The following is a 26,609-nucleotide window of genomic DNA, read 5'->3' as shown; positions in this document are numbered from 1 at the left end:
AGTCCTCAAGTCAATTACTTTGTGCATTGAATTGCTGGATTTCATTTATCTAGTTTTAAAGATAAATGAGTTTCTCCTTATAGTAACGTATAGTAGCTCTTCACAGGAACAGCAGTCTGCGATTTGTGAATCTATGGCTTTATGAATTTACTTCCTTGACTACTCCTGATGATCTTTTATCTCAGTAGTCTAGCAGAAGATTTGTCTTTCCATTATGATGGCAGGATCGAGAAATTGTGTTGTTGCCTTACCCTGGTCTTAAAATTAAGAACCAAACATGGTTTAAGGGAAAAGGGGTTTTTAACTTCGGTATTTATTTAAGGATCGTTAAGGTGCACCACTTCGTCCAGGTGGAACGTGCCAAAATGCACACACATGATAGATTGTGTATACAATTTATAGGCCTTGCAAATTAGCTGATCTATCAAAGATTACCTAATGAGAGGCTCAAATGAACCCCCCATCCTGAGGAATCCCCCCCTGGATGGACCTATCTTAGTTTACAGGATGTTCTAGGGAAGACCTTGGTTTCTCAGGATGGCATAGGGCTTTCTGGCCTCCAACTGCAAGGCCTCCAGGATGTTTGGTCTCCTGGCTTAACGGAATATTGGGTCTAAGCTGTTATCAGACTTAAGGAATTACAAGTTTTAGTTGGGGGGGGGGGGGGGTTGTGTCCCGGGTGCAGGGGAACCAGCCAGAGTCACGACATGAACACTGATACGATTTGAGCATCGTACTCCCGTTTTATTGTTTACTTACACCAAGTTATACTTTGCAAAGTTCACGCCCCTTTCCCATGAGAAAGCCACTAAGCAGCGGGGGAGCTGACCAGTGTATACCTTTTCCCAAGGCTGTTCAAGGCTGCCGGCTAGCAGGTGCCTTGCAAACCTGAGGCCCCGTCAGGGGTACTTCTGCAACAGCCCTGGGGTGCCCAAGCTCTCCTGGGGTATCGTATGTCCCCGTTCCACAAGGAATTCCTCTACAACAAGTATGCATGCTAAAAGCACTGGGGATACAAAAAAGCTATGTAAAAGGGTATATAAAAGGTATATATAAAAAAAGAAAAAAAATCATCATGGCATCAGTATCTGTTACAGTATGGTTTTCAGATGGTTCAACATTCTGAATAATTTCTGACAGATTAATTTATTCTTGCTTGAGTGCATCACTCCACTAATGCAGGAGTTCAGGGCTTGTGGCTTTCTGCAGAGCATAAGTTACATACAGGATCTTAGAATGATTGAAAAACTCAACAGTTGCCTCCCTGTACATTCAGAGTCACTGCCTCAAGAAGGCAGCAGCTGCCAAAGTCATTACTAGAATGCCATGTTACCTTCTTTAGGCAATTAATTGGTCTGTGTAGCTGATATATTGTCAAGAGCTGAAAGAAATGCATACGTAAAAATGAAGAAAACTTGAGAAAGCTGTAAGAACTCCTGAGGATTTTGAGGTGTAGTCTTTAATGACAGAACCCTGAAGCTCCCAAAATGCAGTGCAACTCCAGGTAACAGGAAGAAGATAAGCGAGTGTAAGCATGCCAAGATAATATGTCTCCTTTGTAGGACAGTGACAGGAGAAGGGGGCACCAGGAATAGTGTGGTAGTGCTGCTGCATGCTGATCTTGCTGATGCGTTTGTCAGGATCTGATAAGGAGTCAAAAGAAGTCTCTCCACCATATAGCTTTACATGAGGAGATACTCTGCTGCCAAGGGGTATCCATCTTGTAGCATGGAGATGACTACCAACTGAGCACAGATCAGGGGGTACAGATCCACTGGCTGGACACCTCAGCACTGACCTTTTAAGAAGCTCCAGAAATATATACACATAGAGTAAACAAATGCTCAGGTTGATCTGTTCACATGAAGTTGGAGAACAGACTGGCACAAGTATCAGTGTCCAACTGGACATGGATGATGTTGAGGCTGTTATTTGATGAATTAAAGACTACTGGAGTAAGAGAGAATATCTGATGTATCTACCCACCTGGAGCTACACAGAAAATAATTTTCTTGTTTTGTCACTGGCTGTGCAAGACCCCACTGTATGCACTATGAATATCTGTGGTTTTATAGGCTCCTGAGGGGCTTTTTTTATTTTTATGTATCCCTCAGTGTGTTAGCTGGTTCCTTAGTACGCTTTTAAATATTATACATCAGATCCTTGTGGACCCTCTCACTGGATAGTTGATACATTTTTTTCTTAACTGCCATGATCACTTCACCTTGAAATTTGGGTGTTCATGGTTGGTATTCTGTGTAGTTCATGCTTTCTAACCCTCTAAATCCTGAAGGTGTTGGTGGTTTTGGTTGGGTTTTTTGTTGTTGGATTGGGGTTTTTTTTGTTTGTGGATTGGGGTTTTTTTGAACTTGAAATTATTTCTGCAATATTCTTTCCAAAGCCTCATACTACATGAGCTGACTCTGTGTTTCACACTGTAGGTGTCTGGAGGCCCCTTTCTTTTTAGCTCTACCAGTTCATGTCCTTTTTCCAATTCTCCCAGTGTTAAACTCTACTGAAGACCCAGGAATTCTCATAGCTACATGCAGTGTCCATGTACTGTTGCTAGACCTTGAAGGTTTACCAGTGATGGGCTAAGTCCATTTTATCTGATCAAGTGATGTTGGTAGCTGAGCTATTCAATGTTGTTGTTTTGCACATTTGTTTGAGACCCCTTGGTCTTTTGATGATACATTCACTTCAGCATCCAGAACTTTGGTAGGTCATCTGCCAGAGATAGTTATGCTTGCTTTGGCAGGCACTTCTTGACTGGCTAAATTCTGACATCATTCACAAAGTGGTACTGTGTTGATACGGAATAGTGCCTGGTTTTTGAAGAATTATTTACTCCTAACCAGCTTTGAGATATGAAATCTTCAGGTAGCCTTTTTTCGCCATGGGGATGGTAGCCTAAAAAATAGCAGCCTTCCTTTTAAAGCTGGTTTACCTGCTTATTTAAGAACAGAGCACAAAGTTTGCCCATAAGTGAAAGACTTGAAGTACTGTGATGAAGCTAGTTACAAAAAAATACTTCAAACAAATCCTTAGTATCTCACATCAAGAATGTTTTGTTTGCTTGCGAGTAGCTTTATGCTGCTTCATGCATTCTTAATAATTTGTTGTGCTAGGCAAGCTGAAGACCAAAATCAGTGAACTTTTCCTCTGTCTTGGAAAAGAGCTCCACTCTGTTTACCCTGTTCCCATTTTTGTGTCTCATCATATATTGTAATTAAGTAAATTAATGACAAGTAACTTAAAAACACCAAAATGGCAACTTTAACATCTACATTATTCATTTGAAAATGTAGAATTGGATTGTCAGACAGTAGAGCCATGTCACAGCATTTTATTCTGGGTTCCAGTTGTTGAAGGGGAAATAATTATTTTTGTAAATAGTGATGACATTCTAACAGTCTTTTAATGTGAATGAAGCGTCTGCTTCCGTCAATTGTGTTCTTTAATTTTGTTCTTGTTGAAAAATACTACAAAATATGAAGATACTTTATCTTTGTACGCTCTCTTGCCTTGTTAACCTAGAATGCTGTTTTTGCAGGAAGGATATAAAATTTGTCAGTGACATTGAGAAGGAAATGAGAATGCTTGTGGAAGCTGTGAATAAGGTCAGTATTCAGATACTCTGTATAGATTCTTAGAATTAGTTTCGTTTGGGGGGAGTTTGATATTACTAAACTTTATTAATACTCATAGTTATGAGTTGACACCAGATCTGTTTGCGCTCCAATATAATGCACAGTTTAATTGTAAAAAGAAAAAAATTTTTAGGAGACCTAGTAGTTCAGGATCACTTTGGTGCCAAACCTTGCTTAAGGATTAAAGCAGTGCTAGGTGTTAATGCACCAATGGATGATCATCAATTTTTGGTTCTCCATTAATAAAATATTGTCAAAGATGATGTTTAAACATTCAGACTTTGAGGAGGAAAGCCTAGGTACTTCTTATCCCTGCAGTGGAACTTGCTCACGAATTTTTTCATACCTTCCTATATTTGCCAGTGTATGAGGTTGTCCTCCTTCTATAAAAAAACCTGGATTCAGTCACAGTGTTTGAGAGACTCCAGTATACTTAGAGAGGCTGATACCACAGACATAATCATATGTTTTTCAGTGATACCACCTTCAGGTCTGCCAGGTTAGCTTGCTGCTGCTCCATGAAAGACCCAGTATATGTGGTTCAAAGGACCATGTAAACTATACTATTCTCAGTTGCCTTTAGCTCAAGAAGGACCTAATCTACTGTAGAAAGCATAGTTTTGATCCCCCTAGGCCCTAAGGACAGTTATTTAACATTATTCCTTAAAAAAATTATGGAGGATATTTCTTAAACAATGTTGGTGATTGTCCATCTGTCTAGTGTTCTTGCCCGTTGTTTTCATCATTAGAATGAAAGACTAAAAATAAGTCAATCTGTGTCTAGTTACTAAAGAACAGGTAAAGTTGGAAGGGACCCAGTTGGGTCATCCAGTCCAACCTCCCAGCTCAAGAAGGGTCATCCTAGAGCATATTGCATGGGATTGCATCCAGACAGTTCTGTAGTATCTCCAGTGAGGGAGGCTCCACAACCTCTCTGGACAATCTGTTTCAGTGCTCAGTCACCTGCACAGTAAAGAAGTTCTTTCTCATATTCACGTGGAACTTCCTGTGCATCAGTTTCTGCCTGATGCCTCTTTTCCTGTTGGCTGGCACTATTAAGAAGAGCCTGGCTCCATCCTCCTGACACTCCATCTTCAGATACTTATTGACAAAAAAACCTAATAATAAATAGAATCTTATCTGTCATCTCATCTTGAGGTACAATAGGCCCAACTCTCTCAGCCTATCCTCATGAGATGGTCCAGTCCCCTATCATCTTTGTAGCCCTCTGCTGGACTTGCTTCAGGACCTCCATTTCTCTCTTGTACTGAGCAGCCCGGTACTGGACATTCCAGCATTCCAGGTGAGGCCTCATGAGGGCTGAGTAGAGGGGCAGGATCACCTCTCATGACCTCCTGATCACACTCTTCCTAGTGCACCATGTCATTGGCTTTGTGCCACAAGGGCACAATGCTGTCTCATGGACAGCTTGCTGCCTATCAGCATCTCCAGATCCTTGTCTGAAGATCTGCTTTCCACCAGCCTATACTGGTGCATGAGGTTCTTCCTCCCTGAGTGCAGGTCTCTGTACTTGCCCTTAAAGAATTTCTGAAAATTCCTCTCTGCCCATCCCTCCAGCCTGTTGAGATCCTTCTGAAGGGCTGCGCACTGCTCTGGGATGTTGGCCACGCCTCACAGCTTTGGGTCGTCAGTGAATTTGCTGGGGAGGCATCTGCTCTTTTATCCAAGTCGCTGATGTGTAAGTTAAAACAATATTAAAGCCAGTACTGATCACTGGGCAACACCGCTAGTTACAGGCCTCCAACTCGACTCTCTGCCACTGATCACAACCCTCTGAGATCTGCTGTTCAGACAGTTCTCAATACGCCTCACTGTCCACTCATCCACATGGCACTTCTTGAGTTAAACTATGAGGATGTCACAAGACACAGTGTCAAAAATCTTCCTAAAAGCCAGGTAGACAATATTCAGTGCTCTTGCCTTATCTAGCCAGGGGATAAACAGTTGTTTTATCATACAGTTAGATTGGTTAAGCATGATTTTCCTTTGGTGAATCCATACTGACTAATCCTGATCACCTTCTTGTCATCCCACGACGATGACCTTGAGGGTGAACCATTCCCCATCACCTCTCCAGAGACTGTGAGACTGTGCATTGGTTTTGCAATGCCTGGTTTTTGGTAGTGGGGGGGCCACAGAGGTGGCTTCTGTGAGAAGCTGCAAGAATCTTCCACCATGTCTGGCAGAGCCAGTCCCTGATGGCTCTGAAGAGGGACATGCCACTGGCCAAAGCTGGACCAATTGGAAATGATACTAATGCCTCTGTGATAACATATTTAAGAAGAAATCAAAACAAAGGTGGTGGCGCAGTTTTAATTCCAGCTGGAGAAGAGGAGGAGGTGAGAGTATGTGAGGGAAACAACATGGAGACACCAAGGTCAGTGGAGAAGGAGGGGCAGGATCCAGGCACCAGAGCTGAGATTCCTCTACAGGCCATGGTGATGACCATGATGAAGTAGGCAGCCCTGCAGCCCATGGAGTTCCATAGGGGATGCAGAGATCCATCCACAGCCCATGGGGGAGGTGCCCACACCAGAGCAGGTGGATGCCTGGAAGAGGCTGTGGTCCTGTGGGAGACCTGGTGGAGAGAGGGGGCCGCTGCATCCAAGGTGGAGCAGCCTGTCCTTGGAGGACTGCAACCTGTGGAAGAGTGACCCACGCCTCAGTTTTGGGAGGATTGTTTGCCTGTGGGAGGAATTCACATTGCAGCAGTTTTGGGAGGACCACTGCTTGTGAGATTGGAACCATGCGGAGTTCGTGGAGAACTGTCTCCTGTGGGAAGGGACTCCACAGTCTCACAGGTGAATGACTTTTCTTCCTGAGCCAAGTGGAAGAAGAGCTTGGGTGATGAACTGACCAAAACCCCCACTCCCTATGCTGTCAGTGGGAAGGAGGGAGCGGTTGGGGAAAAAAGCCTTTAAAAAGACCTATCTTCTCATTATCCTGCTCTGATTTTGTTAGTAATAAATTGACTTTCTAAGTCGAGCCTGGTTTGCCCTTGGAGTGCTTTCTCCCAGTCCTTATCTCAGCTCATGAGCCTTTGTTAAATTTTCACTCCTCTACCCAGCTGTAGCAGGGGAGGGTAAGTGAGTGACTTTCATGGGTGCCTGGCATTTAGCCAGTGTCAAACCATGACAGACTGGCTGGCCCATAGTTCCTCAGAGTCCTTCTTGCCCTTTAAGAAAGACTGGGGTGATGTTTGCTTTCTTTAAGTTTTCGTGCACCTCTCCTAACCGCCATGACCTTTCAAAGATGATTGTAAGGAGCCTCACTGTAATGTCCACCAGCTCTCTCAGCACTCAGGGATGCATCCCATCAGAGCCCATGGACTTCAGATATCAAGTTTGCCTAGGTGTTCTCTAACCCCAGTCCTAGACCAACAGAAACTTCCTTCCAACATTCTTTTACCCTGGTTTCCTGAGTCAGAGATTCTTGAGGGTTTGTCAGTGAGACTGATGCAAAGATGTTCACATACTCCATCTTCTCTGTGTCCTCTCTTACTAGGTTCCCCCCTCTGTTTGGTAATAGGCCCACATTATCCTTACTTTTCCTTTTGTTTTTGATGTATTTGAAGCCTTTCTTTCTGTCCGTGACATCCTTGGCCAGATGTAATTCCAGATGGCCCTTGGCCTTCGTTGTCTCATTTCTACTTACTCTTACAACTTATTTATGTTCATTTCAAGTGGCCTGACACTGCTTCAGTCTCCTGTGTATTTCCTGTTTCAGTATTAACAGGAGTTCCCAGTTCATTTGTGTACCGGTTTGGCCAAATTTAGAAACATATCCTCTGAGAGAAGGCACAACCACCCCTCCCCCACCAGGTTCAGGAAAAAATAAATTTTCCTCAAAGGAAAGTGAAAGAGATAAAAGCTATTTATTTAACAAACACATGGGAAAAGGATAATAATGCTAAGTAATAAAATCTCTCCCTGTGGAGAAGAAACCTGGGAAAGTGTTAGAGTCCTCCCTTTGGTCTCCTCGGAGCTGGGGCTTGGCCCAGGGCCAGGCCCTCTGTGCCCGGTGGAAAGTCCTCCCAATGTGCTCTGAGGTTGAAAGCAGTCCAGTAGGAAAGGGAGAAAATCCGGAATTCCAGAGAAGGAAAAGCAAAGTCCAACTCTCAGTCTCTCTCCGGAGAACGAGAAACTGACAACAATTGGCCAAAAGCTGACTGGAAAACAGCAAGCCGGGTGCTTCCTCGCTCCCCTGCCGCAGCTGGGGGGAAAAAAACCTGCTATTTTTATATGACCTTGAATGAGCTGCAAACTGCTTTGAGAAAGTTTTGCTCAGTTTTTTTCCTCTTCCCCCTCTCAGGCTCAGTTTGGAGGCATAGAAAGGCACAAAAATTAATTTCTGGGCATAGGCAGCGATATGGGATACACATCATAAGGTCACCCCAAGACATTCCACCCCTTATCCCATATTGTTGGCTCAATTTCTTGTTCATTGGGGTGCAGATTATGCTAATTATACTCAGGTCCCTCCAACCTCAGACACTTGGAAGCAGGTGCATAGAATAATTGTTTGTTATCTGTATGTTTTACCTAAGAATAATTCGCCTAGTGTTGTGTTACCTGTGGTTATCCTATTTTGCATATTCCTTTATACATTACCTTTATCATACATACTTATATATACAAGTATGTACACATATGTCTTTCTATATATAATTGCATATACCAAATATATGCTTATACTAATATCAAACCAAGATATGTAATTACTTTTAAAAAGAGGCAACCACAGGTCTTACATTTGCGATTAGTGACATCAAACATGCCAGAACAAGAATACCAGAGAGCTCAAGAACATCTCCAGTGCTTTAGTTCCCAGTGCAAACGATTTGTTGAATAGTGATTGTGCAAAGCAGAGAAATGGTGTCTGTTAAGGAGCATCTGCATTGGAGAAGAGAAGGAAAATATGAAAAGAAAGCACATCTCAGTCATTTCCTTGTCTGACCTAAGGGGAGAATTACCCAGTGTACCCAGCTTTTATCATGATTAGGATGAACCATGTAGGGTCACATGACGGTTCAGTATCTCAAGGATCAGTTCTGTACCATCCTACCCATCAGGCTGTAGGGAATTGCTATTCCATAAAGGTATGAGAAGCTCCCAGAAAGCTCCCCAAAATCAAGTTAGATTTCAAAAGGGAGGAGGTTTCCCAGGGATTGAGGTGAAGCTGACCAGCCTGTAGTTCCATGTGTCCTCCTGGCCTGTCCTGAAGCTAGAAGTGACAGCATGTGTGGAGGCCATGCTCCGACTCTCCTTTCCTTCAAAATCGTGGTATGTATGGTTTAAAAGGGAATATTTCCCATGCACTATAAAGTTAATTTGCACTTGTACTCAGTTTTTCTTGCATAGCTTTTCTTTCTATTTCTGTTAAAGTCTCAGATGCTTTCTTTTCTCTCTTGTGAGAGTCGTGTTTCATCTTGCAACCCACAGGTTTATGTAGCTAAAGATTGAATTAATATGTGTGACATGGTGTTATGCAGAGACTGGTTTTAGTTGTTCTTCTGCCATAATCCTCAAGTCCTCTTTATGCTTGAGTCTGTGTTTGGTTGTTTGTTTATTAATGATCCCTAAATACTCTCTGACTAAATATGTGTCTTGTTTTCTTTGTTTCCAGACGTGAAACTTTACTTGTATTAAAAGTATTTTGCATGCTAATCTATCAAGCATTCATGTAGCTCTGCCTGCATCAGTACTATGTCTTTGATACTGATTACTGTTACTTAGGCTTACTCATTTTACATCTACTTTTTTATTTTTTTGCATTGTCCCTTTGGAGATGCCCACTTCAGTTTAACTGGAGAAATGAGTAATAAAAAGGATTTTGATACTTAAAAGTTTTAACATTAACATGATTCAACTCTCTCTGTTGTATATGACTTTCCTTTCCTCATAAACATCTCTGGCCTACACTAATCAATATATACTCTGTCTAGCACAGCAGAGTTTTCATGGTTGATATATGTAAGCAGAAAAGACAGAGAACATGTATATCCAGCTCTGCCTTCACAGGGACAAGAATTGTGATGTTTTTCAGAGCATGGAACCATCACCACTTTTTTAAACCAAGCATACTAGTCATCATAAATAGGTACAGAATCTGTAGAGTTCTTCAAATTCTTTTGTCTATGCTGGAAGTGTTGTAATAGCTGGGAGGTTTATTACTGTTAATTGCAAAGGAAAGATAATATTCTGTCAGCATGTGATTATCCTGAAGACTTCCGGAAATGGTTGACCACAGTTTCTGGTCCAGTTTCTATTTGTAATTTAGCAATTTTATAATCTAGGAGGAGATAGATACTAACGCACTATTTTCAGGATAGCTGCAACGTACCTCTGGTGACATGTGGTGGTTTTTACATTAATTTTGGTGGCTGACCTTTTGTAAATCCACACTGATTGTTCCCAGGTATTTTTCTCCTCCATGTACCTAAAAACAGATTTGAATTTTAGCTAATCAGCCAGTAGTTCTTGGGTTCTTTTTGTTTGTTTGTATATAGTTGCAACAATTACCTTTCTCTAGTCACTGGGTTCCTACCCCATTCTTACAATCTTTCAGAGGTGATGGAGAAGTGGGATATCATTCTGGTTTCTCAGTGACCTTAAATGCACTGCCTACAGTCCTAGGAACTTCTGTAGGTTGGGATTTCTCCAGAAGTCCCTGACTCGAACTTATTCTACTACAGGTAGTTAGTTTTTCCCTTTGAATCTTTTCTGTTGACCCAGAAACCTAGAAGACTTCACTGGTGATAATGAAGGCAAAATCTGAAGCAGTGTCCTGAATCTGTGAAAGCAGACCAAAGCACTGAGTGACTCATCCTTATATGCATTTGTTGTCACAAATTGATCCAACCCATTAAGGATATGGGCTCATAGGGCCTTGATTTTTTGTTTGTTCTTTTACTGTTGATTTAATAATCAGTGTTGAATCAACATTACCAGTCTCGTTAACTGATTAAAACTAGAACTTTGGGGTTTTATTGAATAAAGAATCTACTGATGCCATTACATGAGGAACTTGCAGATAAATAGCTTCTTTGGTAGAGGGAAGTGATTGATAAATTTGACATCTTTGTAGCTATCTGCAATATGTACATTGTGAAGCCAGTCTGCAAAATAAAATTAGATCTGATGTGAACTTGGCAGATCATTTTGAAAGATACAAATTCAGATAAAAATAATTTTGTATTGTTTTTTGGGATCTAAGTAGAATGAATGTAATCAGGATTTGTATTTCCAACTTAAAAGATATCCCTGTGTGGATGTGTGTATACTTTGAGGTGCTGGACACAATAGAGAACATACAATTTAAGTTTGGGAAATTAAATTAATATTTTCAGATGAGCTTTCTGTCAATACTGAGGTCTTAGCAATTTGTGGTATTGATTTTGTCATAGCAGCAAAATTTTAGAGGTAGAAACACTTTTTTTTTGCTGTTTCCTTCCCCTTGGCTCCTCTAAAGGAAAACTTCACCTTTTTTTTTTCTTCTTTCTTAACCTCTTCTGTTGAATTCAGGGCAAGCATACAAAGAAGAGTCACTGTTACCCACCAATGAACAGAGATCACCGCAGAATCATCCATGAATTAGCTCAGGTTTATGGCATTGAAAGTGTGAGCTATGACAACGAACCAAAGCGCAATGTTGTTATCACTGCAGTGAAGTATGTAATTTATTTTTCTTTTCAAATCTTTACAGTATAGTTTAAATAATTGGATGGTTTTTTATCACTTACCAGAATGAGTTTATTTACAATGCAATTTGCAAAATGCAGTAATTTCCAGTAGAAATTTTTTTTTAAAGCAGTTTTTGAATTGATAGTTTCATGGGTTCATTTCCACTACTTAAGTAAATCTTCAGAGAAGAAAACACAATTAGAAATAAAAAAAGCTAAGAAAATATTTTGCAAGATTGTTTTCCATTCATCATAGCAGTAACTTTTTGTCATCAGCTAAATTTGATAGAGGTGTCAGAAATAAAATACATAATAAAATTTTGTGAAAACTAATTACTGGTTTGAGAAATCATACTTTAAATTTACACTACCTTTGAAAAAATATGGTTATTGTAACATATTTCTCCATCTATCTGAAGCTGTCACAGTGTATACTCCCTCTTCAGTTAATGGACAAAGAGGGAGCTAGAATTACTTCAAATTGAAGAGATTTCGTAGCAAAAATGAAAATTTTTGGAGAACACTCACAAAAGGCAGTTATAGTAGAGAAGAAAATGAAGGGAATATAGCTAGGGGAAAAGCAAGCTGACTGCACTAGAGACATAGTATGGGAAGGCCTCAGGTATCAGGGCTTCATTGACCATGCTCCTTACTCAGCAGCATATTTAGTTTTGTGCTGTCAAATTGTGATTATTTGACAACCAGTTGTTTTAAACTGTAAATATTGACTGCAGTTGTAAGAAATCTGTCATCTTCCGTGCTATTAGAGTGCCATGAGCTACTCCTTAACTTGTTCATCAGTTGGTAGCTTAGCTACAATCTTGATTTCTTCCAAGAGAGATGGAACATTACTTTGATCTTACAACGTATGATACTTTTTGTTTCAAGTAAAGGAAGATGAACAAAGAGTTCATATTTGAAAAAGCTTATTTTAAAAAAAAAGGAAGAAATTAGGGGGCAGGATGAGAAATTAGTGAAGAGAATAAAAGGAGCAGGTCAGATGATTATGCTTCAAAAGCAAAGGCAAGTCCTGCAGCTTGAGAATGGGAGGCCTTCCTCTATGGTTTTAGGAGAGATTGCACACTTGCTTCTACTCTTGCTCCTTGTGTTCTTCAGGGAATAGCATACTGTGCAGAATGCACATGCTTCTTTTTCATCACTGCCGCTCTTAAAAGACACTTGAGTGGTGTACTGAGACTATTCTTCAGCTGCACACCAATATTTCTTAAATTAATGGATTCACCCAGAACTTCTTTTAATTTTCTTTTTATCTGCCACTTCTTCAAGATATAAAAAACATTGTAGCCTCAGATGAGGAATAGCTCAAGTTGCAGAATGATATTTTTGTGTATTTCACAATGGCTTCTTCAACTCCCAGAGCTTGTAATCACCAGAAAGTCAAAATGGTTTTGTTTCATTCTGTCTCAGCAATGCCTTCGGATTTCTATCATGGGCTCCTCCATGTATAAATAAATGAAAATCATTCAGACAAGAAGACCATTCCTTCTCTTCACACTCCACCATTGTGTCATTCAAATGGTAGCATCGCTGTTACAGGTAGGTTAGAAGAGTGAGAAAGTCCCCTTGCTAAGAAAGCTTCTATCAACCAGGCTTCGTCCTCTTCCAGAGATCTAGGGGCACACTTCATAAACCTGCTTTGCTCTCAGCCTCTGCCTCCATCACCATCAGTAAAAGTTGATCATATTAGCTGCATTAGTGTCGCTCATGTACGGCATTACCCATATATAACCACAGAGATCATTCCCAGTATTGACTGTTAACCTTGATCTGAATTACAGTTCTGGTGTCATTTGAAGTGTAAGACCCGTAGTGAATCCTTGTAAGTGCCTTTCTCTGTGCTTACCTGTTGGTCATCTTTGTAGTCACCATCTTTTCAACAGTTGCAATACCAGATTCTTTCTGAACTATGTTCAGAGGTAATGGATAATATCCAGACTGTTATGATGAAAAGAGTAAAGCTTCCTTTCCAAGTAGACACTTGTGTTTCGCTGTACCTGTCAATGGTTTTTTGAAGTTTTTTACTCAGATGAGTAAAACTTTTCTCCTTCTCTAAATAACTCTGGATTCCAGAGCCTGTTAAAGGGGTGTCTGCTTGTTTTTATGTAGTGACCACTGTGTAAGCAGCTTGTATGGACTTGAGACATCCTGGAAGTGATTTTGAGGGCAGTCATCCCTGTAAGACCCATCCTCTTCCTGTTACTTCCAGGAAGAACGTTAGGGTCAGTTTCTCCTCATGAACAAGGGGACTTCTCAAGAAGGTGACAAGGTCCTGCATGGTTCTCAATGAGAAAGCCACATGCTGCCACAGTCTCATTGACATGTCCTTTGTTTTGTTGGGTTTTTTTACCCAGGGTTTTATTTCCTTTCGATGAGGTCAGTCTGGAAATGGCTCAGAAATGGTTACATAGATGTAGGTTATACAAGATCCGCAGGATCAAAGACCTAAAGAAATTAAAACCCCTGTAACCACATGGAACGCCCTTATCATTATAGTTGCATCGCAGAAAGAAAAAACTGCACATCCCAGTGGCAGGGTTGAGAGGAAAGTATATGTTCTGAGGAAATAACATTATCCTTTGACTTCTTTAAGTTTTTCTGGGCATGTTTCAGTACTTGAACTCTAGGTACAAATTCATTTTACTTAACTATCTCTGCAGCCTTTCTGGTATCTAAAATTCAGATTCAATTTGACAGAAATTATGATGACTACATGAAGGTACTCTTGTTTATTTAAGAGCTTTTTTTCCACCCTTCACTGTCTAAGAATTTTATATTCTGCCATGAGGCAAAAGCTAACTTTCTCTGTACCCACTTTTGCAATCACAAAGGCCTATTGTAAGGCAATGTCTCTCGACATCTGCAACTTCTAAGAATGTTAAAGCAATTTAAGTACAAATAATGCTATAAGGTCACCAGCCAAGGTGGTTTTAACAGCAGTCCTGCTTCAGAAAAAAAGCTGCATCTTTTTCTTATTGTTTTTTTCTTAAACGTTGACATTGTTTGCCCTGAGAATAGTGTATGTTCCTTCTGGAAAGCTTAGGCATAGACTATATGAAGTTTAAACAATATGGGGATTATTTAAGAGCCATTTGCTTCATTATTCCACCTCAACTGTTATCAGTTTTTGGAGACATTTTTCACAAAAATCTGCTCTGTCTGAAATATGATGGCACATTATTGCAAGACTACATGGAATTAGTCTGGACAGATTAGTGGACAAGGAATTTTGTAGTATTTCATACCAAAACAGATCAATGCTGATCCATCCTATAGTTACAAAAATTGAGCTTGCAGTCTTGAAGAAGATAAATTGAGTAATGATTTCCACATTCCGGTTTTATACAACAGGCCATCCTGTCAGCACTAGCACTGCCTTAAAATCAGCAGATAATTTATGTTCAAGCTTCTCCCTGTACTGCTGTTAAAAATGTGTCATCTCAACTTTTTTGCTTGAGGCAGGCACTTGGCTTTTTTTTTCCTTACTTTGAGAATAAGTTAATGAAACAAAGAATAGCAACTTTCATATCAAAATGTCCAAAATACTTGCAGAGCTTTTTGTGTTCATATCAACAGTTCTTTTACAACTGATGATAGATAACCATGGCTGGTTAGGTAGGGTCTGCTTTCTTTCTTATTTCCAGTAATTAATTAATCAAAGTTTTTTCTTTTTTTCCCATTGTACATCTCTTCAGTTGAATTCAATTGTTTGGGGTTTTTCCACATGGAGTAAATGTGGGCTGTTTCATCTCTTTTTTGCTCTTTAACCAATCAGTGTGCCACCAAGGTATACAGAAAGTGGTGATCATTTTGCTGGAATGTAAGTTTATAGATTTTTGTCTCTAAATCTCCTGTGGTTTCATGACATACCAATTTGCTGTTTATCTCTTCTGCTTTTTTTTGAGGAATACTAAATTTTGTCAAAGCTATAACAGGTCTAGGCCTTGATGTAACCAAAGTAGATTTTGTTCCAGGATCATCTCTAATTGTTCACAAGGCTTTGATCCCTCCTAATTTTTAAAGGTATGCTAGATTAACCCTCTACATCCTGGGAACATTTAACTTCAGAGCAGAACTGCTGATTTACATTCTTGAAATGCAGGACCATTCTCTTTTTTCAGTAAGATTTCTTTTTTTTTAGCTAATTAGTAGAAATCAGTGCACATGTATTCTTCAAAGTGTTGTGTTTCTGACATTTCAGAGCTCTCATTTATTTTCTTCTTTTTTTACTGTACAAGCAAGATTTAGTCTGATGTTCTAGAGTAAGGGCAGACACTTTAGTTGTTGAAGGCCTTTCTAGCCTTTCTTTTTTTTTCTTAATTACCTCCAGGCAATTTGCTTTCCATGTTTTTGCGCGTCACAGTTGATAAAAATGAAAGAGGACAACAGAATACCCTCCCATCTACCACTGTTGTCTTTTTCCAGTTAGAACTCTACCGTTGAGATGTAAGTGAAATGGCAGTGGGAGCATTTGGCTTTATATGGCAGGCTTAGAGCTAAAGGACTTCTTAACCGTTTTAGACAAGAGAGGAAAGTTAGCTGTTCTCAACTGATAGGACTGTAATATACTTGTTGTTAGAGTGTACATGTAAACGTAATATAACCTTGAAAAAATTATGGTCATTGGCAAGTGACTTCTTTTCCAGATAATGAAAACTTTCACTGTTGGGGAGATGGGGGTGCTTTTTAAATTGGTGACCTATGTTTGTAAGATTTTGTAGTTCATTTGAATAGACTGTCAGTACTCAGTTTAAAACAATACTGAAAGGAGATCAGGGATCACCACGTAATATTTTAGTGGACTTTTGACTTACCTTGAAAGTGTTGTGGAGTTTTTCATCTGTGTTGCCACAATATCACAAAAATTTGCCCTTAAATACAAACTGATAGAAACAAGACATTATGAAATAAAAAAGATAAATATGATGGAAATAAGACAAATACATAATTTTTGTAAGCTCTGAAATAGAACTGGCATTTATCTGTGTACTGTTGTGAGATTTCAACTGCTTAAAGCTCTCAGGGAAATTGGGAGAAAGTATGAATTACCAAGAATGTGACAAAGCATGGAACTCAACATGTGCACATTTCTGGAATTATAACAATGCACAACACATTGCTTTGCAGCATTTCTGCTATTCAGTGTGTAATTTTGAAAGAAACAAGATGCATGTGTTGGTATTCATTGAGTAGAAATTTAATTAGCAAACACAGAGAATCTCGTGATCTAGAGGAGTTTATTTAGAAATGCATAAATAAAGTAATTAAGGAGGAAATATTATTTAGTATTTGACATAGAATCATGTAGGTTGGGAAAAGACCCTTAAGATCATCGAGTCCAATTGTACTACCAAGTCTACCCTTAAACCAAGTCCCCAAACACCATATCTACACATCTTTTAAATACCTCCAGGGATGGTGAAAGCCACTTCCCTGGGCAGCCTGTTCCAATGCTTGGCAGTTCTCTCAGTGAAGAACTTTTTGCTAATACCCGATAAAAACCATTCAGGAATGCAGTGTGATTAGTGTACAAGAAGTAGTTTGGTCTGAAAATGTCAGTAGCATGGGTTTAGAAGAAGGTGCAGGAAGGGTAAGAAATTGACCTTGATGAGGTTTAAGAATTTTAATTTATTCATCTTATCTGCTCCCAGATAAGATGAAAAAGCAACTGTAAATGGGAAAGCTCTTTCAGTCTTGCAGTTAAATCATCCAAGTGAAATAGGACAAACTCGTTCTTGAAAGTAGCTCATTAATTTAGAGGAAATTTTAAGACATCTCCACAATCTATTAGAGATACAGTGTGTTTGGTAATTATTTGGATTGGTTTTTTTAGTTAGATGCCTTTTTGGAACAATCTTTCTAGGACTTTTTTTTTCCTGGGTGTTGGGGGTTTGTTTCAGACTTTTTTTTTTTTTTTTTCTAATATATCCTTCCTCTTTCTCCAGCCATTGCAGCCTTTGGGCATAGACTGCCAACTGAAGTTGAGTGTGATTCACAGCTTAGAACATATAAGTATACATGCTAAAGTACACTGTTCTCCTATACTGGAGAACATACTGCCCTGTGACTATAGCCATGGGGTGACCCTTACACTTCAGATGGGACAGGCACAAGTGTGATGCTTCATTGTGTGGTGGCAATCACATAATAGATTGTAATTAGTGTGGAGGACAGAAGCTGATTTTTTAATTTCCCCACTCTAATGCATAATGGTTTTTTTCTGATCTGATTCACCTGGAATTGCTTACAAGGAAGAGGCAGTTGTTGTTTGGGAGAGTGCTGCTTAGCAGGGTGCTGTGATCAACAAGTTTAACATGATTTACTGCCAGAGTTTGAGAAGGTGCTTCCAAAACTTTAGGTAATATGTTGTAGAGATTCAGTGAACCGTGTTCTCATGCTGCTGAGTTAAGCTATTAAGTTGTTCCTTCTGATTTATATCTTGTTCTTTAAAAGAACAGATATGTTGCCCTTGAGTATAAGTATTCCGGTTTTGGTATTTTAACAGTTGATCATTTAATGCACTTCATAGTAGAAAGGATTTGTGGACATGCAGAAAAGGAGTTTGGGTACCAATGCTCAAATCTAGTAAGCTGCTTCTGCATCTTTTATAGACAGAAGTGAAGAGACATTTAGAATACTGGATATCTTCTTGGTGATGAAAATGTATTTTTTGCAGTGTTGGTCTCCATGGTTGGAAAATTAAGTATTTGAATAGATGATTTAAGAATGCAAGTATGAACTCTGACACCAAAACTGCTACTTACAAATATTGCTCATTCCCAACTTCTTAATGAATATGATTTCCTATTGAATTAAGTAATCTTTCTTTTATTTCTTTAGAGGGAAATCGGTTTGTCCAAGCAATACCTTAACTTCTGTGCTAGATAAAGAAATGCAGAGCAGGCCTGCACCTCCTCTTCCTCATTACAAACAAACAGATAAGTAAGGAATTTGGATTTAAAACCGTATTCTTCAGTTTTGTTCTGAGTTCCCCAAGGACCATGTTCCTAAGCTTCAACTTTATACACTGTTTCTTCTTTTTTCTTAACCCACACACAGCTTTGGAGCTTGCAGCATGCACTGAGATGTTCTTTCCACAGAAGCAAGCCTGAAATTAAGTGATACAAAAACATAGGATTGACTGTGTGTTATAGGGGTAGTAGTATAACAAATATTGTGGGGTTTTAAAATTATTTTTTAATAAGTATTACATGATTGGGAAGAGAGTGCTGTTTTGGAGGTTTGGGGATTCCTTTTTTTTTTTACCTTTAACCAAGAGTAGTGTCTTACTGGCATAAAATTATTTATTTGGACAGATACTAAATGTATTTTTTTGTGTGGATATGACTACACAGTTGATTAAAAGTGAACTACCATTTTTATCAGATAGTGAGTATTACTGAAGGTGGGATATATAAGACATCTTGGTCAATAGTCCTAAAAGGACAGTCTTTACATTGTATGACCTGCCAGCTTCACATACCTGTAGTTATCTCATAGTTATGATTTTTTTTTTTTTTAATGGATGGCTTATTATTTTTTCAGGTTTACCTTTCAAAAGTGTTTTCTTCCCAAGTTTTTCCCAGATTAGCATCTGAAATCATGTTCAAGTACCTTTTACACAAGGGGACTGCTTAATGTTGCAGTAGCTACTGTTGGTAGATGCTGCTGGAATACAAAGTAGGCTGTTCTGAGAAAATTTAAATTGTTTCAGAGCTAAGCATCTAGAGCAAAATACATTTCCAAAAGGATTGCTTAAGGTGTAATTCAATGTCAGTTTTAAACAGGTTGTTACTCTTCGTTTCCACTTCTGTGGGATTGCTGTCTTCAGTGACCCTAATTAATGACAAGGAGTTATGTAGCAAAATTAAATAAAGGACTTTAGCCATTTATTTTTCATTTCTAGAAGTAAAGTTTCTTTAGAAGTTCTTAATTCTACAAAACCTTGTGAAAGATCTCATACTGTCTTACTGAAAAAAATCTTTAGTGTTTGAATTTGCTATTACCTTTTTTTTTTGTTATTCTTGCTTTTGAAATCAAGTGGATTTATCATCAGCTCAGTTCAACAGTATTTCTTTTGCTGTTTCTTTTAAGAGGGCATTTTGGACATTTAATCTTCACTACAGTATCATTTTTTAAATAAATATTACTGGTAAACTACATTTTCTAGTAAAACCCCAAAACAAATTCTGTCGATTCAGACACATGTCGATGTACATTAATTTAATCAAGCATATATTTTTGTCAAAATTCAGTTAACAAAGGCTTTCTGGAGCATTAAGGTACTCCAACTAAAACTTAATTTAGAAGCGCATGCTAGTGACCGATGCAGTGTGTATGTGCACATTGAGACATTACAGGAGTTTGTGATTCAGTTTACTTTGTATCTTGTTTTACATGCATGTGAGTAATATCTAATATTTTTATAATTTCAGGAGTAGTGGAAACAGTGGTTTATCCAAACCATTAAAGGAAGAGCCAGTAATTGACTACTTTGATGTCCAGGACTGAAGTGATTGATGGTGAATCATTCAGATGAATCAGAATCACATAGATTATGATACAGAAGCTTAGGGGTGAAAATGCTAAGTTATTGTGTGAGGTGCTTTTTGATTATCTGTCAAATGATCAGTTGTTCAATATATTCATAATTTGACATCTAAAGTTAGATTGATAAGCTAGTTTAAAAAGTTAAGCATTTCAACAGTTTATGTAACTGCATAATACCTAATAGTGGTATAGCTTTTTAAATCTGGATTTGGTGCAATTTTGTATCTAATGTGCTGTCAGAATAATGTAGATTTTCATTGATGACTTTGAAGCAAGAGAACTGGCGGTAAACAAATATATTTTTGGAATATTAAGAACAACAATAAATCTCATATATTTATTTTGACATATATTACACAAGTTAAAATGGACTAGAAATAATACGTGATAAAAACACTGGTTGGGATATTCTTAAGTATTTTCATGTTTTATTAATTCATTTTTGGTTTAATGTGGTAAATTTGAGAATTTGAGTTATACTTCTACATGGAAAGAAATACAAAATTTATGTGTGAATATATACATAAATGCCTATTAAGAGCAGAGACTTGCTTTGGAATCGGAAGAACCAGTATTTGGGGAAGGTGGGGAATTGAGACATACTCTAATTTATCTCAAATTTGGTATGTTAAAAAAAGAAAAGAAAAACAAGCAAAAACAAAGAAAAAAACCCAAAGCAAACAACAACAAAACCAACTCCACAACATGAGATTACTACTACTACTATGTTTTTATTCAAGACCTTGAACAAAATCAGACATTACATATTATTTTGGTGTTCTGTGCATGGTTTTATTGCGGGGTTTTTTTTTTTTTTTCTGTACTGTGCAAGCTTAAGATAAATGCGTGAAGTTTGGTTTAAGTATGTTATGTATTTGGAATAATACTTGTAACAGTTATAAGACCATCTGCCTGAACTATTTGGCAATTGAAGATCTTTGTTTTATGGGAAATACCATTAGCAAAATGGGAAGGCAGTTTAAACACTGAAAGACACCAGAGTGGTCTCATGATGGTGAATTGTTTCCAGATCTTGATTTAAGATAGCTGAGTAGCTCTCTGGGAGAGGAGATTGTAGGTCTGATCAGAAGAGGTGGTACAGCTCTGAATTTGAGTAATAGCTGTTCTCCTGAGGAGAAGGTCTTTTGTATTAATAGCTTTGGGAACTCTGACACTGAGGTACTCTGGTTCTTGTTGCTTGAGGCTGCAACAACGGAGCACTAGAGGTGAGTCCCCTGTACAGCATCAGAGGCTGATGCTAAAAAGGGGCTCACTATGTTGTAGTGTGAGATTCATTGCCAAAAAATGGAAGGCATTTACTCATGCTTAGATTCACTTAGAGTTATCATATGACCCTGAGCCTTAACTATGAAGCATTCCATGGCTACATTTCAATTGAGCAGCTCATGAAACATGGAACAAGTAGAAAACTCACAGACCATATCTGTCCCCCCAAATGTTTTGAAAATAAAATGCATGCTATTATTGTGTATTTTTATAGGAGTTTATTATTTCACATTTTAAAAGATGCAGTCTTAAATGTTACTAAACATTTGAAGTGTTTCAGGTAAAACAGGTACCTTCAAGAGTGTTCAGGCTTTTAATTTGTATGTAGTGATTTTAATTTGTTTTACTTTTTTGTCTAATACTTTGTGAACAGAAATGAAAAATAAATCAGTATGTCTTACATTGCCCTTAATTTCTTAAGCAAATTATGGTTTAATTCTACAAGGTGTACTGCTAAGATCAGCTGAAGAAATAAGTTACCAAAGTGGTTTAGTTGACAAGAAATGGAATAAAGGTGGAGCCTACTAACTTTTCACAGTTTCACATGAATATAGCCAAAACCATCACATTTGCACCTCTGATTTGAAATTTAAAACCTAAAAGGTTTTCATAGCATTATTTTCAGCTCTGTTTAGTGGAATTCTTATCAGATTATGGCATTAACATAAAAATGAGAGCTTTGGTGTGACGCACTTTAGCAGTCAAGTTGCCACTGCTTGTAATAAGAAAATGGGGGTAATCTCAGTTTCTCAGGCTAAGATTAATAATTATTACTGAATCTGTTCATACTGAGAAGTCATACTTCTTATCACTTGCCTCTTAACTACATGAATGTTAAAACATTTTTATAGATCTGTATGTTACACATCTCTAAATCATGGCTATTGGAGCATACCTGTAGTTACGAAGAAATTTGTAAGTACTGAATCTTTTTTTTAAATGCATTTTAATAATTTTGGTTAAAAATATGATACCGTATGTTTGCCATGAAAGTAATTTTCCCCTGGAACTCAGCTACATAGCCTTAAGAAAGAATTCAGCAAGGCTAACAGTGGTGCTGTTCTCTCTGTTTTTGTTTGCTTTTGCTGCAATCTTTGACTTTCATATGGTATAGTCATAAGGCTGGAGTTTTGATATATGTGATAACTTAGCTTCATATTGCACGTGTGCTTCGTGGAAATACTTTTCAAATAGCTATTTTTTAAATCTGAGCTGGCCTTTACACCTTTTATCTAATAGAAAAATAAGTAGGTAAAAGAAATCTTTGCATCCGTGAAGTCAGTGACAAAAATCATTTTGACATCACTGTAACTATGACTTCAGCTTTGATATGCTAGCAATTTTCCACAGCCCTAAGAATAATAGTTTCCTGTAAATACATTTACCTTTCAGTAAGCATCTTCTGAAATAAGTTACGTGATACCAGTTGGAATCCATGCAACTTCATCAAGTGCTTTTAAAACTGTGTTTAAAATAGGCAGGTAGTTTGGCATTTGGGCTGTGCTGTTGCCTTTCTGTATAGTTTAACATATTTAACGTGCTCTGAATATTCAGTATTTGGGTTTAACCTAAAATTGTATAAGATGCATAAGTAGACTTCAATATCACTGTTTCTGTGGCAGTTTTTACAGTATCTGCTTCATAATGAAATGAGCAAAATAAAATTTTTCTACAACGCTTGTTATTTGTTGAAAAATTCATATTTAACTTGATTTTTTCAAGTTACTGATGTAAAATTACTTTCTTTATAAACCCAAAATAAATCTTAATTTAAAGTTCAGTGCTTTGGAATTGTTTGCAAACTTCATCTTGGTGTTCAAGGGTTGGAAGACTGAGACATCACAGAGAAACAAGAGTAAAAACTTAAATGGACATTTGGGAAGACTTTTCCCTCAAATTTTTATATAAAAGGTGTGATTTCCTGGATCTGAAGTGATTTTTAAATGAATGCTGTGTGGAGAATGAAGCACGTAAAGAGGGCTCCCCAGGAAATGGAGAGTATGCTGCCTTCTCGGAATTCAGAACTACAGGAGAGATGATTCTGGATAGAAATGTACATTTTGGTTATATGAAAAACCCTTTATTATGTCAGCCTAAATGCTACTTGGCAATAAAATGTATGATTTTAACTTATGGTCCCTTTATTGTTGTTTGTTCACCATTCAGTTGTAACGGTGACCGTAAGGCAGATGGGGGGAGGGGAAGTGAGGACTAATGTAACTTTAAAGTCTCTGTGGGCTTTAGATACAACAAATTCAGGATGATAAATGGGGGGTGGAGAGGTGATGTAAAAATTTTGCCATCACAGTTCAGTAAGTGACAGGAAGATTCAAAGAACAAGCAGTCTGAAAATCAGAAGTTTGAAATAATTTGAACTGCCTGCTCCCGAAACTTTTAAACCTGGTCATACATTTTCAGCAAAAGCCTGACCTGGTATTTCAGATGAAGTGCAAGATGGCTCATAGAAATAGTGATCTGAGATTGAAGAATCTTGAAAGACAGATGAAAACCTTTTATCTTGCTATGTCAACTGTCTCTAAGTTTGGACGTCCATTTCATGTATTTTTGGAAGATGAGGATGGCATGTTGTGGGTATACAAGCATTGGAAAATGTGTTACCTGGAAATCTTTGTCTGAAAAAAAACACTTGCACTTCAGTTAGGTCTGTCATGGACTAGGGGGAGACCAAATAAGTCTTCCTTACCAGTGTGTGCAAATGGCAGCAGAAGAAACAATCAGTTTTGTTTTCTGAACCCTTTCCCATGTTTGGAAATAGGCTTAGATGGATACTATTGTTCAAATGTTGGGTTTCAAGTATTTTAGCCTTTGTAGATAGTGAATTCCCAGCAGAAGCTATTGTATTTAACAAATGTTGTTCTCATCCTTTACTAAAATGCTGAATTCCTAAGATGGTTGATGTGCAAATTTTTATGTCTATATACTTGTTACTTAACCATAAACCAGAATATTAGAGCCATTAGAAAGGGTATATATAGAGAGGCTGTATTTTGGATGCTCCCTGAGCTTTAGACCAGGTTTCTTAGTCTTTGTCATCTCAAGATTTTTGAAGGAGGTAGTGCAGTGTCTTGAGCAGATGGAGAGACCGTGTTGATACTGTCCTGCAAGAAGCAAGGTCCCAGAAGGATCCTGGGAATCTCTTGGTATTATCCATTGAAGTGCTGTTTCAAGCACTGTATTTTTATTATGTTTTTAAGTCAGGGTGTCTAATTTAAAGCTTCCATGGAAAATGCATGTCTCCTCCACAGCAGAAAATTATTTTTACCACTGAAAGAATCTTTTTAAGAGCACAGATCAAAGTATATCACCTTTCTGGTGTTTCGGGCAATCCTCTAAACATTTTAGGTGCCATTATGAACTACTGTTGCCTTCTTTGGAGTTCTTTTCAGTAAAAGGAAGTAGGAGCAAAATGTGGCTGTTATGTCGAGTTCTGCTATGCTTGGCCTTCCCAACTTCACTTTCTGTGGAATGTTCAGAATCTATCCCCTAGTAAATGGTTCGGTTTTCTAATGGATCTAATGTGTGCTTACTCCAGTATCCAATCATCTTGCTACATTCACATTTATTCCCTTAAAGTGTAGAAAATGTATTCTACTCAGAGAACTAGAGGACTTAATTTGTAAGGAGATGTAAGAAACTAAACTAAAAACATCAGCCTAGAGAAAAATTTATCTTAATAGAACACTTTTTATATGCTAGTCAAAAGGCTGTCTTTCAAAATGTGTTTGATAGAGTAAGCCAACATGTTTTACTAGGGAGTGTTACCAGAGACTGAACTAGTTCATGCCTCAAACATTGATATAAAAGAGTTTTGCCCATTATAGCAAAAACTGTATAAAGAAGACCACCCCCCTCCCCTCCCCAAAGGATGCCTGACTAGAACTTCGGACTGAAAGTCAAACTGCTGAGATTAGATAAAGGGAAAACCCATTCTTCAATCACCTGAAACAAACAAGTAAACAAGGAAAAGAATGTGAGCCAAACCCAGCAGCTGTGCTAAGAATCATCTCTGGATTGCTTTGGGGTGGGGGATGCTGTAGTCCACAGACCCATTTGCTGGGAGCCAGTTTGCACAGATTTTCCCCCCAAATGGGGTGGGGGGAGGAAGTTTCAGTGTGTCATAACCTCTGCTCAGGGGCAGTGAAACCATCCTCCTTTACACAAACTGGCTGTGGAACCCCCAACCCTGGGAAGGCCACATCCACGGGACATTCATGTGAGCAGCAGCTGAGGGGGTGCCTTAATCCATCAAAGATCCCCCGAAGTGCCCCCACCAGAGTCATTCCTGAAGCCTTGCACCACAGGACTGCACATGATGCAATAAACCCAGAGTCTGTTGTAAGAGACGATGGCAAACTTCCCCCTCCCAGGGAGGTGCCTGGGTTTTCCTACCTAGCCTGAGCGTATATAAACCCATCGGATTCTATGCTTTTCAGGGGAGCCTTCACTACCAAGAAGACCGGCTGGAGAGGATCAACGGAACATCACTGGGATCCACGGAGTGGTGATATTTTCCTTATTCTGTCCCTGTCACTCTTTCTGTCCCCCCCACTTATTTTCGATTTCTTTCTTTCTGTCTCTCTCATATTGCTATCAAATAAAACCCATACTATTGTCACTGGCATTGGCACCTTTATTTGGGCGGAGGCATTTCTAAGAACTTTAGTAACTGGATCTTGACAAGAGTTACTTATATATCTAAGTTCCAGGAAGTAAAGGCTGTGGTGAAAACTGTTGGATGTTGGATAGTCACCTATCAAACAGTACAGTCAGGAAAGTACATTCTCTCCATTTAAGGCACCTAGACAGCCCTTTTTTTTTTTTTTAAACAAGCAATTCAAGGAATTTTCAGAATTTACTGGTTACCCAGTAAGTTAGATACCTTTTATTAAGAAACACTGTTTCAGGAAGTGTTAATAAAAATCTTCAGTCACTGCAATAACTACTGACTCAGGCTGATGTTTAAATTCAGTATGCTGGCATCAAATAAATAGGTGCCAAAGTTTCTAGTTAAGTGTGATTGCTTAGGAAAGACAGTTCAGCAGCTTCAAGCAAAGTCTTCTGCAATTTTAATTATATTCTATTGTAGTCGGCAGTGATTAAACAGGTATTGGATTGAAGTATCAATTAAATCATTAATTTTTATATAAGGTGTATTTTTGATAACTTCATTAGTCATTTAAGGAGTGTATGTCTTGGCTGTCAGCTGACAGTCACTTACTGAGTAATGTACTTACTAAGAATTGATAAAGCCTCATATGAAGTTAATTTTTTATTCCATGGTTTTCCTAGCTTTTTCAAGTCCTGGCCATGGGAAATTATTTTAATCTTCAGCCTAAATGTATACAAGGCCATGCACATGGAATGAAATAACCTCATGCAGC

General features: G+C 38.4%; 1 protein-coding gene across 3 annotated transcripts in view; it reads left to right on the top strand.

Annotated features, from left to right (window-relative positions):
- NFX1 (nuclear transcription factor, X-box binding 1) overlaps positions 1–23,284 on the top strand; it is a 103,336-nt gene extending 80,052 nt beyond the window's left edge. For 2 of the 3 annotated variants that reach the window (XM_082291204.1, XM_082291202.1), the window contains 4 exons: positions 3,554–3,620; positions 11,195–11,340; positions 18,211–18,312; positions 19,806–23,284. In XM_082291204.1, the coding sequence (XP_082147330.1) occupies positions 3,554–3,620; positions 11,195–11,340; positions 18,211–18,312; positions 19,806–19,881 (391 nt within the window). In that variant the 3' untranslated portion in view covers positions 19,882–23,284. The remainder of the gene's footprint in view (positions 1–3,553; positions 3,621–11,194; positions 11,341–18,210; positions 18,313–19,805) is intronic. The other variant, XM_082291203.1, reaches the window with a different exon arrangement.
- The last annotated feature ends 3,325 nt before the right edge of the window (positions 23,285–26,609 follow it).

The sequence above is a fragment of the Coloeus monedula genome (assembly GCF_965178545.1).
Source record: "Coloeus monedula genome assembly, chromosome: 1".
In the NCBI taxonomy this organism is placed as follows: Eukaryota; Metazoa; Chordata; class Aves; order Passeriformes; family Corvidae; genus Coloeus; species Coloeus monedula.
This window is presented reverse-complemented; position numbering and strand designations above follow the sequence as displayed.